The sequence below is a fragment of the Marmota flaviventris genome, chromosome 3, assembly GCF_047511675.1.
Source record: "Marmota flaviventris isolate mMarFla1 chromosome 3, mMarFla1.hap1, whole genome shotgun sequence".
Taxonomy (NCBI): Eukaryota; Metazoa; Chordata; class Mammalia; order Rodentia; family Sciuridae; genus Marmota; species Marmota flaviventris.
The window spans coordinates 25,917,198-25,934,186 of NC_092500.1; the positions used below are offsets into that span (position 1 = coordinate 25,917,198).

A 16,989-nucleotide genomic window follows, 5' to 3' on the forward strand; every position below is an offset into this window, starting at 1 on the left:
CCCTTGTACCACATAAATATAGAAAAAGATTTCCTGTAAGTAGTGAGTGATTTTTTCTGGTGGATCTGGGCAGAGTAAATTTAAAACCTTCTGGGGAAAGGATTCACCATTTCAGTGCATTAATAACATCAGTGATTCATGGGAGGTCATCAGAATATCATTAACAAGTGTTTGGGAAACCTTGAGAAGCTCATGACTTAAGTGGATGAAGCAACTGTAGATGTGATGGAATCAGCAAGAGAACTAGGATTAAAAGTAGAGCCTGAAGGTGTGATTGAGTTTTTTTTTGTAGTCTCATGATGAAGTTTTAATCAGTGAGGAATTACTTATGATGGATGAGCAAAGAAAGTGATTTCTTGAAATGGAATCTACTCCTGGTGATGATCCTGTGAACAATGTTGAAATGACAAGAATTGACAATATTATATAAACTTAAGAAAGCAACAGCAAGGTTTGAGAGGATTGATTTCAGTGAAAGGAGTTTTTCTGTGTGTAAAGTGTGGCCAATTTCATTATTGTCTCATTTTAACAAATGGCCACAGCCCTCAACATTTAGTTACTGTCACCTTACTGGTCAGCACCTATCATCAAGGCAAGACCCTACCAGCAAAACAATTATGACTTAATGAAGGCTCAGATGATTGTTAGCATTTTTAGCAATAAGGTTTTTTTCCCCATTAAGATATATACGTTGTTTTTTTAAAAAGATATAATGCTAGTATACATGTTATAGACCATAGTGTAGTGGGAACATAACTTGTGCAACCTCTGGGAAACCAGGATATTCATGTGACTTGCTTTATTGGGATGATTTACTTTGGTGGTCTAGAACTCAGCCCATCTTAAGGTTTGCCTCTAATGGATTTTCTTGTATAAATCAAGGGCTCATACAATACTTGTGTATTGTATGTGTATTATTGTATAAAAATAACTGAATAGTCTTTAGTGTGTTGGTTGTTATCAGAATTCTTTAGAAGTTTTTAAGTTTTTTTTTGAGAGGGACTCCAGGAATTGGCTTGTCCCTTTTCTAAGTTAAAAAAATATGAAATAATACATGAAAAGATGCATTTGGCTGTAAGAACATATTAAGTCTGAGACTTCATACATTGAAATGCTAAAGTTGCATGGATGATTGTTATTCAAAAGTAAAACTACTGTGTTTTCATTATGTTATTAGGATTCTAATTTTATAGTATTCTGAAAGTAGTAATGAAGAATAAGCAATACAGTTGGCCTAGGTGATTGTATTGGTAGACTGAGTGTAAGATCAAGAGTAGTAATTCAGTGAGGGAAGTATTAAAAACTCAGGGCAGAGAGGCAAGGAGCATTAAATCATTTGAAAAGCCAGCAAAGTGACAATATATAGCAACAAATTGCTGACATTCTTTTATCATGCTATTTAAATTGAGTTCTTCCTTGACAAAGGAAGTTCTGTGTATGTATGTAAAATGTCAGGTGAGAAGCCAACATTCCTGTAGCAAAAAGAAATATGTTCCTGAATATGGGAGTGCTTTATTTTCTTCTTCTTACAGCATGGTTGCACAGAATTGATAATGTGCTTCTGGTTCTGGTCTTTATCCTCACATACACCAGTAGACATTATAAAATCTCTCAAAATAATTTCTTTCCTCATAGGTTCTGAAGTTCTAATTGGTAGTCCTGCCTTAGTACCAGATGGTTCCTTTGTCTAAAATATTCCAAGTTCTCTGACTTCTTAAGATTACTCTGAATCACATCAAACTTGACAGAAGTCTTCCAAATTAAAATGAAATTGCCCCCAAAGTGGGAATTCTTTGGGATTGATTTTGGCAGCCTTTTAGAAGGCCTTTGTGAAATTTTACTTATTAAAGACTTTTGGTCTAGCATGAAGTTTAGAATGTTTCAAAGCCCAAACTTTTTACATGTAAAATTTTCAAATGTTTAAAATGTTCATTTATTGTGACCGTGGGAACAGATGACTTCCATTTGCATCAGTGTTCTCATCTGTAAATGGTATCAGTATCTATCTCATAGAGTTGTGAAGATTTTATAAATTAAAATGAAAAAAGTACTTAGATAAGTATCTAGCACACAGTAGATACTCTTAAGGAGTTCGAGGGCATTTCTTATTACAGTGTGTGCCCTCCCCATCATCGTCTTGCTTCTAGCATTCAGATTGCTTGATTTTCAGGTTCTCTTTCCCTGAATTTTAAAAAAAAATATATTTTTTACTAGTTGTTGTATTCATCTTTCTTTTACTACTTCCATTCTTAACAGTAAGTCTCATGGCCTGAGTAAGGCATTTGTTTTGTTATCCTTACTCTCTATTGTTCAGTCAGGATAGAATTCTTTTAAAGACATTGAATATCACACAATGATATTTAATGTTTCTAAAACTATCCTGGGGGCATGTGTAGGGTTTTTTTTTTGTTGTTGTTTTTTGTTTTGTTTTGTTTTTTGGTATTTGGAATTAAACAAAGGTTCTTTACTGCTGAGCCCCGGCCCAAGTCTTCTTTATTTTTTATTTTGAGGACAGGTCTTACAAAGTTGCTTAGGGCCTCGATAGGTTGCTGAGGCTGGCCTTGAATGTGTGATCCTTCTGCCTCAGCCTTTTAAATTGCTGGGATTACAGGTGTGTGCCAGGTGTGTGCCACTGTGCATGGCTACACGTATGTAGTTTTAAGAACTGCTTTCCCCCATGACTATGTTTCTCTTACTAGGAGAAACATTTTAATAGAAGGGAAGGAGATGTTGACTTCTCAAATGAAATTAAAATATAACTTTGATGGCTGGGTTGTGGCTCAGCAGTGGAGCGCTTGGCTAGCCCTGGGTTCGATCCTCAGCACCACATAAAAATAAATAAATAACTAAAAAAAAATATATATATATATATATATATATATATCTTTGAACATGTAATTTAAATGAGGACTTCTTAGTATAAATAAATAATAATTTTTTAAAGATATAAGGATGTGGTGGCACACATCTCTAATCCCAGTGATTCAGGAGGCTGCAGCAAGATGATCTCAAAATCAAGAAGGCTAGCTTAGCAGTTGAGCAAAAGCCTATCTAAAAATAAAAATTTGAATGAACTGAGGATGTAGCCCAGTGTGGAGTCCCTCTGTGTTCAATTCCTGGTACTGCCAGGAAAAAGAAAAAATATCAACAACAAAAAAACAACTCCACCATTAATTTAGAAAAAAATCAATTATAGCACATAAAAGGAAAAAGGGAAACAACATAATGAATCATTTTATTGGTTTTTTTAAGGAATATAAAAAGTTAATGTAGTGATTTTAAAAACTGAGATTTGAGAACTTGAAATTTCATGTGCAAAAGGTTTGCCATAATGCCTGACTCAGTTAATGCTATTACTTCCTTTAGTGCCTGACAGTATTAATCATCGTACTAATTAATATACTCCATTGAATTCTGTCAATTAGATAATTGTTGTTCCCACTTTTATAAAGAGGGAATACAGAAGCACTAAGAAATTGGTCCAGAGTCACAATAGCTAGGGTGACAGAACCAGTATTTAAATCTAGATAGTCTGGGGATTTCTATTTGTGGTCCTGATGGCATAATGTAGACTGGATTTACTTTAAGTATCTAATTAAAAGTGGAAAGCAATGTAAGAAACAATGGTTTTTCAGACATTGGAAAATAGGCAGCACAGGGCAGTAATCTCCAAGAGAAAGAAAACAAATGAGGTAAACTTTAGTTGACCTGGCTTATGTTCTAGAAGGACTTTACAGCCATTGTGTTGAGGGAAAAACCCAAATTGAGTCCCATGGTCTTTGAATTGAAGAGTTGGAGTTCAGTATTCAAGAGGCCAAGGCAAACAGATTTTGAAGGGGAGAATATTGGGAGAAATCTGAAATTCTGCAGATAGTAACTCTTGAGACTTAAGTTGAGTACTGATTAGTGTGCATGTGTGTGAGAAAACTACAGAGGCCAGAGAATTGAAAACAGTGTAGAAGGAACAAGCCCTCAATTTCTTATGGTACTGGGTAAAATGTGTGTTTCCATCAGCCAGTGTAAAGACACTCTAATGCATGGCACATTGTATAAGCTGTAGACATAAGGCTATTCTGCTTCTGCCTAATAGGTATACATGCAAGATTTGAAAGAATCAAAATGTTTCTAAGTATCTTGTTGGGCATGGTGGTACATATCTATAATCCCAGCTACTTGGGAGGTCCAGGCAGGAAGATAGCAAGTTCCAGGCCAGCCTGGTCAAATTAATGAGACTGTGTCTCAAAATAAAAAGGATGGGATGTAGTTCAGAAGTAGAGCATTTGCCTAGTATGTTTGAGGCCCCAGGTTCAATTCCCAGTCCCACCAGAAAAATTAAAAGTTTCTAAGTAGCTTAACTATATCCCCAAACAAAGATCGAAAAGTCTATCAAGGAAAACAAAGAGCCCAGCACTGACAGAAACAAACACAAAAATCACTGGGCAACTAGTAATTAGGTTCCCTGGTGAATTGTGCCAGACATTTAAGATAGAATTTATGCCAGTTCTCTATAATGTCTTCTAGAAAATAGTGCCAGAAGGAATATCTTCTAATTCATTCTGTTGAGGTCAGCATTATCCTATTATCAAAAGGGATTCCCACCTGTTTAATAACAAGGGCTCCCACTGTCTGTCACGATGTCTCTGGAGATCATTTGGGCAGCCTGGGTTTCCTCCCTCAACTAGCGTAATGTCTAAGAAAAGTTGTCTGAACAGAAAGAAAATGATTAAAGAAGGAACCTCAAAATGTTAGAATGAAAAGACACGGTAAAAAAGCTATGGGTATATGTAATAGACTTCAGCCTGCCTCATGGGTTTTCTAAATTTTGTTTTAATGGTTGAATTAAAAATTACAACACAGTCTCATGTGGTTCTATGGGGAAGAAATATTTAACACAAGTTTCACTGAGAGAGCAAAGTAAAAGAAGTAAAGTAAACTAAAATAAGTTATGTATGTATATGTAATATAATACCTAGAGCAACTTCTAAGGAAGCTATTAAGGAGATACATTCAAAACAGATAAATTAAATGGTATCCTGAAAAATGTTTAACCAGGAAGATAGGGAAAAGAAAACAGAAACTGTAGAGAAGAAATAGAAAATATGACAACATTTTGTTGTGATAAATGTAAATGGCTTAAAAACACAAATTTAGAGTAGCTTAAAAAAATGACCCAACTCTATGTAGTCTACAGAAAGCTCCAAATATAGCAATATAGGTAGTCTGTAAGTAGATCTAGAAAAAGATATGATGTAACTACCAATTAACAGGAGGCAGGAATTAGTATGTTAATATCAGAGTATTATATTCAGAACAAAGAAAATATATTTGTCATTATATATTGTAAGCCAGTGAGGGCAAAGGGAGGTAAAATTTCTGCATATCACTCAAACTAATAAAGTGAACCCAATTTTATATGGATTCCTTCATTTCCACAGTGTAATTATATATAATGACAAATAGGTCTGTCCAACTAGAAGTCAGAATATATACCAAACAGTTGCACGATATGTGAAACAAAAATTAAAAACTAAAAAGAGACAAGTCTACGTTATAATTGATAACTTTACAGCCATCACAACAATTTATAGGAAATTAGAAATAAGGGAGAATGTAGAAAAAAATAACATTATCAACCAACAGAATCAAATTAACATTTATAGAACATTCCACCCAACAAGAGCATCCAAGTGTATTCTTTTAAAATGCCCACTGAATGTAAGATAGTATTCTCAGCTATCAAATAAACCTCAACAAACTTATAAGACTTGAAATTATACAGTGAGTTTTCTGACCACAATGCAAAGTAGAAATGAATAATGGAAAACTAATAGGGAAGTCTTTAAACACTTAGAAATGAAGTGACATATTCAAATGATTTGTGAAAGAAAAAGGAAATTTTAATGCAGCACATTTTGTGACATTACATTTCAAAAACCATATTGACTGAAAATGAAAGTGTAACATATAAAATTTTGGGGGACAAGACAAAGCAATATGAGAGGAAAATTAATAGCACTAAATGACTGAATTAGGAAAAGGGATATAGCAAGTCAATAATCTGATCTCCCACTTCAAGAATCTGTAAGAAGTTTATCAAAAATAAAACCAAAGCAAACTGAAGGAAGGAAATAATAAAAATAAGAACAGAAATCAATAAAAGTGAAAACAAACAAAAAAGAATCAAAAGCTGGTTCTTTAAAAAGATTAATAAAATAGAAAAACCTCTAGGAAGACTGCCCCCCCAAAAAGGCAAGATACAAATTATCCCTGTCAAGAATGAAACATAGTATCGTTCACGATCTTGCAGACATTAAAAGGAATAAGATAATCCTACAAATGATTTTACTGATATAAATTTGATAATGTAGATGAATTGGTACCCAGTAAGAAGTAATTTGAAAAAGGCCTATAACTGGTTTAAGGTAATTAAATTTATGTGCGTGTGTGTGTGATTATTTATTTATTTATTTTGGGTGCTGGGAAATCTAAGCCAGGGCCTTATGCATGCTAAGGGTGGGCTTTTCTAATGAGGTATACCTCCAGTTCCTTTGAATTTATAATTTTAAAAATTCCCAGAGGTCTGGGAATATAGCTGAGTGGTAGAGCACTTTCCTAGCATGGGCAAGTCCCTGGTTCAATCCCCAGTACTACAAAAGTAAACTAACAGACCCAGAAAGAATGATTTCGTTGGATAATTCTGCTAAGTGTTTAAAGAAAAACTAAAACTGGGGATGGGGCTGTAGCTCAGTGGTAAAGTGCTTGCCTTGCATGTGTGAGGCATGGGTTTGATCCTCAGCACCACGTGAAAATAAATAAACATACTGTTTCTTCATCTACAACTAAATAAATATTTAAAAAAAGAAAAGAAAGAAAAACCAAAACCAATTCTACACAATGTTTTCTAGAAAACAGAAGAAGACAGATGTTACCACTGGAGGAAACTAAGTGAAGGGTACACGGGATCACTAATACCTTCAGTATTTCCTTACATGTGAACCTATTGTTTATCTGAATAGAAAAGGTTGAATTAAAAGAGTAACAGAGGTGAGAAGATATTTTGTGTAGAACAAATATAAGAATGTTAACATTTTCATTTTGAAAATAGTAAAAGCCAGAAGAAAGTATATCAATATGCATTTATTATATTTTAAATACTGAAAGATAAAGAATGCTAGGCAGTTTGATTCCAGAGCCTGTATGTTTATCCATTTCTCTGTGCTACATCATAAGGGTAATAAAAACAAAGATGCGGCAATTAGATGCACTACTGTTCTCTCTGTATGCCTCAGGGCAGTAGAGTGATGCTACCAACCTATGAAAAGGAAACTAACCACTCTTTTTAGTCTCTCTCTGATTGCTTCTGATCGCTTCCTATCCATTTCCTGTACTTAAACAACTTTTGGAAAAGTAAAATTGGTTGATACATTGTCTTATCTGTCAAGCAAGTTGTTACAAGTAAAGGAATGTAGGCAACTGCAACATAGGCAGATTTGGATAAATATCATAGAAGAGAAATTCAGAGAAAGCCTTTTGGAAATTTAGAGAAAGATTTGAGAGCACAACAAATAGATGACATCAAGGAAAATGACATGAATCTGATTAAGAGTGGAAGCAAAGGAAAGAGGTGAGGATGTGTCCAAGATCTGTAGTGAGATGATGACACAGATTGGTGTCATGGCAGTGATTTAATAGAATAGGTTCTGCCAGTGCAGAGGTTTTGTGTTTGCTTTTCTGCTAGGTTGTATCCTTATTAGCTAAAACAGTGTCTGGTACATACTAAGACTCAGTAAATATTTATCATGTGAATGAATAAGTAAATACAGCAGTTAGAAGGCAGTGATCACCAGTTTTGGTTAAGAGTGATTTGATAGTGAATTCCATTTTGGGAATTATAAATGTGGAATCTAATCACAACTCTGCCATTATCTAGCTGTCTTCTAGTCTTACTGCTGCACCAGTCACTTCAGCTATGACACTCAAAACTTGTGGAGAAAACAATATAGGATGTGTGCTGGTTGAGAACTTTAACTTTGTGATCCTATTTCTAAAATAAGGGCTACAAGAAAAATTAGTGTTACTATTGATTTTATTGTAGAGTGCTTAATTTTGTGGTTGATCAGTTAAGGGGCACCATTGCCTGAATCTAGGTTATATTTAATTCCTATTCTAAATGAGCTGACATACCTCTAATAATAGCATATACTGTATTTGGAGCTGGGTTTGTAGCTCAAAGATAGAGAGCATTCACCGATGTGCATAAGGCCCTGGGTTCATCCTCCAGCATAGCCAAACAAAACAAAAAACCCCTTGTGTTTGAGTTACCCCATGCAAAAGCTAAATAGCATTTTAAAGATCATCCAGCCCAAGCCCTTCATTTAAACTGAGAACAGAATAAAAATATGACTTGCATAGTCACACAGCTATCTGAAGAAAAAAATGGAGGAAAAAAGTAGTCAAGGACCAAACCCTGAGGGTAATGGTTACATGTTGACATGTTTTCAATAATTATAAAGTGGTATTATTTATGATTTTGAATTTAAAGCATGGGAAGAAAAATAAGAGAGAAACACTAATGAGTTGGTTTTTGAGGGGTTAGCTCTGAATGCTACAGGTACTAGGTAAAATTTTATTTTCTGGGAAAACCAAACAAAACATCTGCCTACTGGATATAGCTCTACCTTTATTTTCCCTCAACATCTTTTAATTCAGCATGTCCCAAATCAAACTTGCAGTCACTACAAGGTAAAACTAAAAAGGATCTTAAGAGTTGTCTGTAGTTGTCTTAAGAGTTGTCATTTTGCAGATGAAGATCCAGTCCTTGGGATGGAGATCTCTTACTTCTTAGACACATTGATAACTCTGTAAGCAACCAATTAGTTGTCTCGGACCATTTTTGCCTAGATCCTAGAGTATTCCTTTAGTGTCCTTTTGGCTTAGAGTGAGCCTTCACAGTTCATCCTGGCTAATAGCCTCTGGTCTTGTTTTGTTTTGTTTTGGTGGTGCTGAGGATTGAACCCATGGCCTTGTGCATGCAAGGCAAGCACTTTGTCAACTGAGCTAAATCCCTGGTCCTCTAGACTTGTTTAGAGCAGCAGATTACATTTTTTTTTTTTTAAAACAGCTGAGTTCTCTGCTCATGTTGAATCATATGAGGCAACCCAGTATATGAAAAGAGTAGTTGATACGGCTGGGGTTGTAGCTCAGTAGTAGAGTATTTGCCTACCATGTATAGGATCTAGGTTAGATCCTCAGTGCTGCAAAAACAAACAAAACCCCTGATGGTTAACAACAGAGATTTGATGGTGATTGAGATGTAGATAGTTGGAGAGATCACGAAATGGAAAGAATGTGTTCTATCCTGATTGCTTGGTCCTTGATCTCCAGAGATGAGGAGGCTCTAAAATGTCAGACATTAAGAAGCCACTTAAAATCCACTGATTTGTAGACCCAAGGGGTCTAGCAATTGTTGAGTGACAAGATCACTATTATGTCTGCTCTACAAGTTCTTATGTGACTTTAATTCATATCCTGGAGTAACAGAATTAAGAAGTAAGCCATCATTACAACTAGGATTTAAATAAACTCTCAACTATTATTTTAAAACTTTCATTGATCACATTTGTATTTATTTATACAGAAAGCAGCTTTTGTGTGAATTAATTGTACTAATATTGACATAACCTAAGAATTACTGTCTTGAACCTTAGGAATAGTCAGTACACAAACCCCTATCATGTGACTTTTAAAACACTTGACATGTTTTCAATAATTATAAAGTAGTATTATTTATAATTTTGAATTTTAGTCAGCAACTGATTAAGCCCTATACTAGCATCCTGGGAGGAAAGAGGAAAAATAGGACAAAGTCCTTGCCCTCAAATTTGAGTCATGCTGAGTACAGAATGAAGAACGTGACATTTTAGGTTTTTTTTCTTTTAACTTCATTTCTCCACCTGAGTTTCACATTGTGCAGTTTTTAATTTTAATTTACTGCCTTATAAAGCATGTTCATGACTGAAAATTCAATAATTTAAGCTTGTATGCTTTCTTTCAAATTATTATTAGATTGCAAGACTGGAGAAAGATAAAGAAGAACTACATAACCAGCTGTTTAGCGTTGATCTTACAAGAGACACCAAACGAATGGAGCAACTTGTACGAGAAAAGGTCCATTTGTCTCAGAAATTAAAAGGTTTAGAGACTGAAGTAGCAGAATTAAGGGCTGAAAAAGAGAATTCTGGTGCTCAGATAGAAAATGTCCAAAGAATACAGGTGCGACAGTTGGCTGAGATGCAGGCTACAGTTAGGTCTCTGGAGGTAAGGTTTTAATTGCTTCCCGGTAGAGTATGGCATAGTTTTTAAAAGTGCAGTTGACAAGCCTTTGAGTTTTACAGCATAAATGTGTGCTCACCAGTCTAATGCTGACGCATTTGTGGAATCCCAAGAGTATGTGTTCTTTCTGTAAAGAATAAAGCTATTGATTCATAAGCAATAGCTGTGCTGCCACATTTACAAAGGGATATTTATTCTTGGGGAGTATAACACCTATTTGAAATGACATAACTCTTATAATGCCACAGAATAGAATATGCAAAGTCTCCCCAAATTTATTCAACTTTCTCAAGGCTAAAATCATCTCAAACCAGAAAGAAAAATTTCTTTTGAGTTTATAAATTCCTTACCCTGGAATTTGAAATCTTAAGATCATAATTCTTATTCGAGCAGAATACCATACTTGCATATCTTAAGACAGCTCTGGCCAGAGTAATAAAATTTAACTTGTCTACTAATATATATAAGCCTTTACTAAATTATTTCTTAGTTCATTAGAGAAAGAAGTGTTGGCAGTCATTTGGTACTTTTGGAGGTATTACCTTATGAAAACTCTTGGTTTCCATCATATTCAGACACTCTTACTTCTCCTAGTATTAGATGTCGGAAGTGTAGCAAAGATATAATTTAACATTTTGATATAACTTGTACAGTCCCAGTGTTCCTCCCCTTTGGAATAGTTGTGAAATGATTTGGGTTGGAGGGAAATTATCAGATACCTAGTTTGCAGTTAAAAATCCAATATCTAAATCGAAAATGGTGATTCCCCTGACCCCACCCTCTCCCCCCAACAGCCAGCAAGCTGTTACAAGGAGTACATTGTTATATTTAGAAGTCACTTTTGGTTTTTGGATAAAGCCTCTGTCAGTATTTGCTGGTCTCCTGAATTAAGGCTATCAGTATTATTGGACTTAGACATGAGGCAGTTCAGAGTGAAATTATTTATGTTGCCATTCTTCTTCTTTAACATATTTACACAGTGACAGAATTAAGTAGGACAATTGCATTTGAATGTAGTAGATGGTCCCAGTATGAATCTTTTCATCAAGGTCATCAATGAAATGAGTATTTTCAGAGCAAGTTGAATGATGACAAAAGATGGATTCTTTGGTGACATTTTCAGAAGAACCTGTGTTTAATTTTATTTGTCAGGTGAAATGAAAATGAGCACATGATAAACATTTCTTACTTCAGCTTTCTTGGCTGTCATTGTAACCAGAACGTATAATTTTGTATTTGAAGAAAACTTTTTTCTGAATTATTTGTTGACCACAATCTTTATCATATTTAGCACACCTATGAAATGAGATGTTTTAAGACCAACGCTTACCCTTTAAATACCAAACATTTTTATTTTTTTGAACAGAAATAATTTTAAAACCTTTTAGTTTTCCTTCCCTAATAAGAGAGAACTTTAAGTATTTAACAAGAAGAATTTTGCCAACTTATAAACTTCAAGAATTATGTGATGAGGTCAAGAACTTTTTTGCTCATGCCTCAAAAGTTTCAGATTAGCTGAGGATTTTACTACTTGTCCCTTCTTCTCTTTAAAAAAAAAAAAAAAAACTGTTGATTTTGAATTTTGAATTTTCACATCTTACTGCTGTCAGTGAGCTTTTTCTTCTACCTTTTAATATGCTTTTTTCATAACCACTTTGGTCTTGAACCCCCGCCCCCAAATGTTTGTAAATTATGTTAGCTTTCAGAGTAAATGGGTATCAAATGAGTGCCATAAGTACTTTCTCTCCTGAAGGAAGTTTATACCTTTTTATACTTTATATTTTTGTTGCTTATTTCCTGAAGCAAAACCTTTTATTTCACTTCTACCAATCTGAGAAAACTCTTGTTACTTTGGAACATGTTACAGTTGAGGTTTTGAACAATTTTTTGTATGATTATACATGAATTGTAAATAATGATTATCTCATTTTGATATGCTAAACATTGTGGACAATTTTAAAATATTTTGTTTTAATGAAAGGCTGAAAAACAGTCAGCTAAGCTACAGGCTGAACGTTTGGAAAAAGAGCTACAATCAAGCAATGAACAAAATACTTTTTTAACCAGTAAATTGCATAAAGCTGACCGAGAAATAAATACATTGACCAGTAAGGTAAGTTGGCTTTTGTTTTTGTTTCACTCTTTAGAATGTCTGAGACTATATAATGATTTAGAGTTTCCTTGTTTGTTTGTTTGCTTTTTTCTATATTGGGGGTTGAACTTAGGGCCCCATGCATGCCAGGCAAATGTTCTACCACTGAGCTTTATCCTCCCATCCCTTATTTATTTATTTATTTTTTTAAATTTTGAGACAGGGTCTTGCTAAGTTGCTCATGGTGGCCTTGAATTTGTGATTCTCCTTCTTCAACCTCTCAGTTTTAACTGGGCTTACAGTGTGTACCACTGAGCCTGCTAGAAATTTTGTTTGTAATAATTTTGTTTGTTCTCTGTTAATGTATTAAATAATGTCAATAATGTATGTAAATAATGTTTTTTCTCTATATTTTAATCTTTTTTTCATCATACCATTGACCTAAGATGTAAGTCATCTTATGCTTCTATTTCATTAAGCTTTTTGCTGCACAATTACAAAGAAATTTTGTGTTTAGATGTTTATATGTTGAAACGATTTTTATCCTGTCATTCTACCTTCATACAGAATCTGACCAGTTCTTAAACCTCTACTGTGATTACTCTAGTCCAAACCATGAATTGCCCTATGCTCAGTTTTTATGCTAGCTTCCTAATTGCTGTCTTGCTACCCATGCAGATCTTTGTGTGATCTGGCTCCTGCACTCTTTTTCCACAGCCATCAGCATCCATTTTCTTCCCTGTTTACTTTACTTCTGCCTCACTGGCCTTCATGCTGTTCTTTGAAGATGCTCACTTCTACTCAGGGCCCTCATGCTTATGTGCCTGACATAGTCTCACCTCACATATCTACATACTTTCTTCTTCTTCTTTTTCAGAAGTCACTTGAGAATCTTTTCTCATATTTACTTTGTAAAACAAATGTATCTTCCGTCCCGCCCCCCCCCCACTTATTCTCTCATCTTCCTAACTTGCTTTATTTTTTATTCATAGTTCTTAATACCATATGACATATTTACTGTTTTTAAAATCTCTTCTGCTACTTTCTCTCTGAAACTTGAGTATTTTTCTTTAAAATGGAGTACCTACCATAAAAAAGTTGTGGCAAAAATTAAATGAAATATTATGAATAAAACACTTAGCCTAAGATCTAGCAAATAGTCTCTGAATTATTAATGGTTATTATTAGCTGTTGGTTTATTTCTAAGAACTTGGAAATAAGATTGGTTTCTCAGTCAGTGAAATCATTGTATTTTCCGTAAGGACAGAGTTACATAAAGTCACCTTAAAAAACAAAATAGCTTTATCAACTAAAAGGCACGCTGTGTAGCCTGATAAACATGTATAAATTTAAAGGAATAATGTTTTCATTATAAATTGGCCAACGAATCTCTTGAGTAGATTCAAGGGAGGTGTATGTAACTGAAATAAAGAGTTTTAGTCAGCTGATTTTAAGTATTCTGGTCCCATTGAAAAGATTAAGAAGAATTAACAGTCTGTTTTAACCTGTGGCCATGAAATAGTACATTCATCTCGATCTTTTTGTTCTTATCACCAAGCAACCTTTTGGCTGTTACTTGACTTCCCATATTATTTTGTCTACTGAGAATGTCTTAGTTCTTCAGACTTGAGTATTCTAGTTGCTATTATACTTTCTTATAAACTGGCATTCTCGTTTTATATATTACTCTTTATGTGCTTTATTAATGTAAGTCTAACTTAAGCAGTTTTGGGATTTCTTTGTTTTGTTTTTTAAAAATGTGCTGACAGATTTCGATTTCTGTGCCTGAAGGGCTAAAATTGTAATTTTAGATGGATTGGATGCCACCCTTGGGAGATAATCTACACAGTTTTTCCCATGATAAACATATACACTTCTTCACTTGCAGATTATGTGTCTAATGACTGACTCTTCTACTTTTTGGTGAATCTCTGTACAGTTTACAAAGTAGTTTTATAGCCAGTATTTCATTTAAATTATTAGATTATAGCTGACACTACAAAAAACAAGTGAAAATTGTGCAAATAAGATTTTTACTTGTCTAAATATTTTAATTTCAAGTATAGTCTTCTAGATTATAGTTTGAAATTTACTATCATTTTGGAGCAGATAATAAAGTTCAGTGGAAAAGTTCATGGGCTTTGAATCAAATGAAATGTGATTTTGAATCCTGACTCATGTACTTTATATACTAACTTTCCAATTTGCTTAACTTTTTTAAAAAACATTTATTTTTTTAGTTTTTTAGGTGGACACTAAATCTTTATTTTATTTTTATGTGGTGCTGAAGATCGATCCCAATGCTTCATGAATGTTAAATGAAAACTCTACCACTGAGCCACAAGCCCAGCCCCTCCAGTTTGCTTAACTTTTAAATGGGATAATAACTGTTTCTTACTGGATTATTGTGAAAATTAAAGATAATATTCAATGCAATAAATAGTACATGGTGATAAACATGTTACTATCAATGATTGTGTATTAGTGATATCCTTAAATAAGAAAATACCGTGAAGAATATAGAATTCTGAGCCCATGGGCTAGTTCTGTTCCTCTGTCAATAACTTTGTGTAACTTTAGGCAAGTTACTTGGTATCATTTGGGATCCAATTTCCTCATAGGTGAAATGAAGCATTATTTCTGCTGATCCTTAAGAATCCTTCTAGCTTATTGTGATTGTGTAGATCCTACTAGAAAATAAATTTGATTTCTTTCTGGTTAACTATAAGTGGACTTCATACATTCAGCAGATATATCCTGAATGCCTACAATAATAGAGTACATACAAAAATAGGGGTAACACACAGAGAAGTAAATTTAGATTATTTGGATTTGTCTCAAGTTTTCTTTCAATTTCTATATAAATTATTTTCAATTTTGTAAAATAATATTGAGTATCCAGTATTTGCTACATATCATTCTGGACCTAAGGAGCCAGACTGGACTGCGGGAATCACCAGAACTATATGTGTAGCAACAGGATGTTAGATATGCTGGACTTCTACTGTAGCTTCTAACTCTTTTGGGTCACTTTTCTTGCAGCACGTTTTACCTGAGCTTGCTGGCTCACCTGTGTGCTGACCCTGGTTGTCTTCTCTTTTCTGTATATATACCCTCCTCTATAGCTCTTTCATTATAGAGTTAAGAGCATAGATGATTGCTCCTTCTTTGTTGAAGGAAGAACAGCAGTTTTAGTATAGTATTATTTATTTTGCTGTGCTTGTTTATTAACACATATTGCTAAGAGTTGCCTGTCTTTAAAAGTACATTTGCATTATTTTGCATATAAATGGAGTTTTAAATACATCCTTCAAATTTAGACAAAGTAAGTTTCCTTTGAAATTTTATGTAAAACGATTTCATGGAAGAATAAATTTTAAAATAATATTTCAAACATGACTATCACAGTTTTCTTTGCAACTTGAAATTTTCATCAACATTTTGCACTTGTAGCAAATGGTTGTTTGCAATGCAAAAGAACACCTGGGGTGTGTTTGTCAAAGTTATTCAAATTTGTAAATGTTAGGTTTTAAAACAGAATTATGTCAGTGTCTTAGATTAAAAGGTGTTAACATACATGGCCTGAAAATGATGACCTTAAAGATATTTCACATTCAGTGAAGTAAATGCATCTAGTTATCTCATTAGGTTTTTGATCTTGGAACTTCAATAAGATAGTTTTAAGGGAACCATCCTATGGTCATGCTTATTAGCCAAGTTAACTCAAACCTATTGCTTGATATCCTGTCCAATGTTCTTTCAGTTTCAATAAGTTTAGTTGAGAATGTTTTCTTATTTCAGCAAATCTCAGGGTGAAATGAATAAGAAATAGGTGTTTATTTCATAATTCTTCCTGAAGCTACCATGAAATGAACTAACGCTCTATGAAATAAGATGGCTCTAATTTTCCACCTCATATTAAAGGTAGCTTTTATGTGGTTTATAATGAACTGCTGTGTCATTCTTAACCTTTTACAGTTAGTATATAATAGCAAGTTATAATCACATTTGTCACAGTGATTGTATATTCATGGTAATTGTATTTTTTTAAATTTTTAAGCATTTATAACTTAAATTGTCCATGAAAATTATAATATAGTAAGACCCAATCACAGTGTCTTTAAATATTAGAATAAATATAATTAACTGCTTTCATGTAATTATGAGACTTGCTTTTAATAGAAAAGAGCTTCAAATCTGAGATTTAAAAATGTAAAACTGATATCAGCATAGGTAGCCATTTTACCTTCACTTAAAAGTGGTCAATGTGTGTGCTCACTTATCCGTGCATGTACTAAAATTGGAATGCTGCAGAGATTATCATGGCCCCTGCACAAGGAGGACACACAAATTCTAAAGTGTTCCATATTTTAAAGATGTAACAATGAACTTAGAAAATACAGGAAGTGAAAGATATTTCAATATAGAGATTCTGAAAAAGAACCAAACAAATTTTGAAAATTAAAGAATTGATAACTTCAGTGGAAAGCATCACCAATAGATTAAATGGCTTTGAAAACAGATTTTCAGGCCTTAGAGACAAAATATATTATCTTGAAAATAAA

General features: G+C 33.8%; 1 protein-coding gene and 1 pseudogene across 7 annotated transcripts in view; both read left to right on the forward strand.

Annotated features, from left to right (window-relative positions):
- Positions 1-16,989, forward strand: part of Cep83 (centrosomal protein 83) — a 123,370-nt gene that overhangs the window by 62,299 nt on the left and 44,082 nt on the right. For 5 of the 7 annotated variants that reach the window (XM_027953312.3, XM_071609642.1, XM_071609644.1 and 2 more), the window contains exons 6-7: positions 10,066-10,317; positions 12,314-12,445. The exons of 1 other annotated variant lie outside the window; for it this stretch is intronic. In XM_027953312.3, coding sequence (XP_027809113.1) covers positions 10,066-10,317; positions 12,314-12,445 — 384 coding nt within the window. The remainder of the gene's footprint in view (positions 1-10,065; positions 10,318-12,313; positions 12,446-16,989) is intronic. One more of the 7 variants, XM_071609641.1, reaches the window with a different exon arrangement.
- Positions 16,698-16,797, forward strand: LOC114088787 (U6 spliceosomal RNA; annotated as a pseudogene).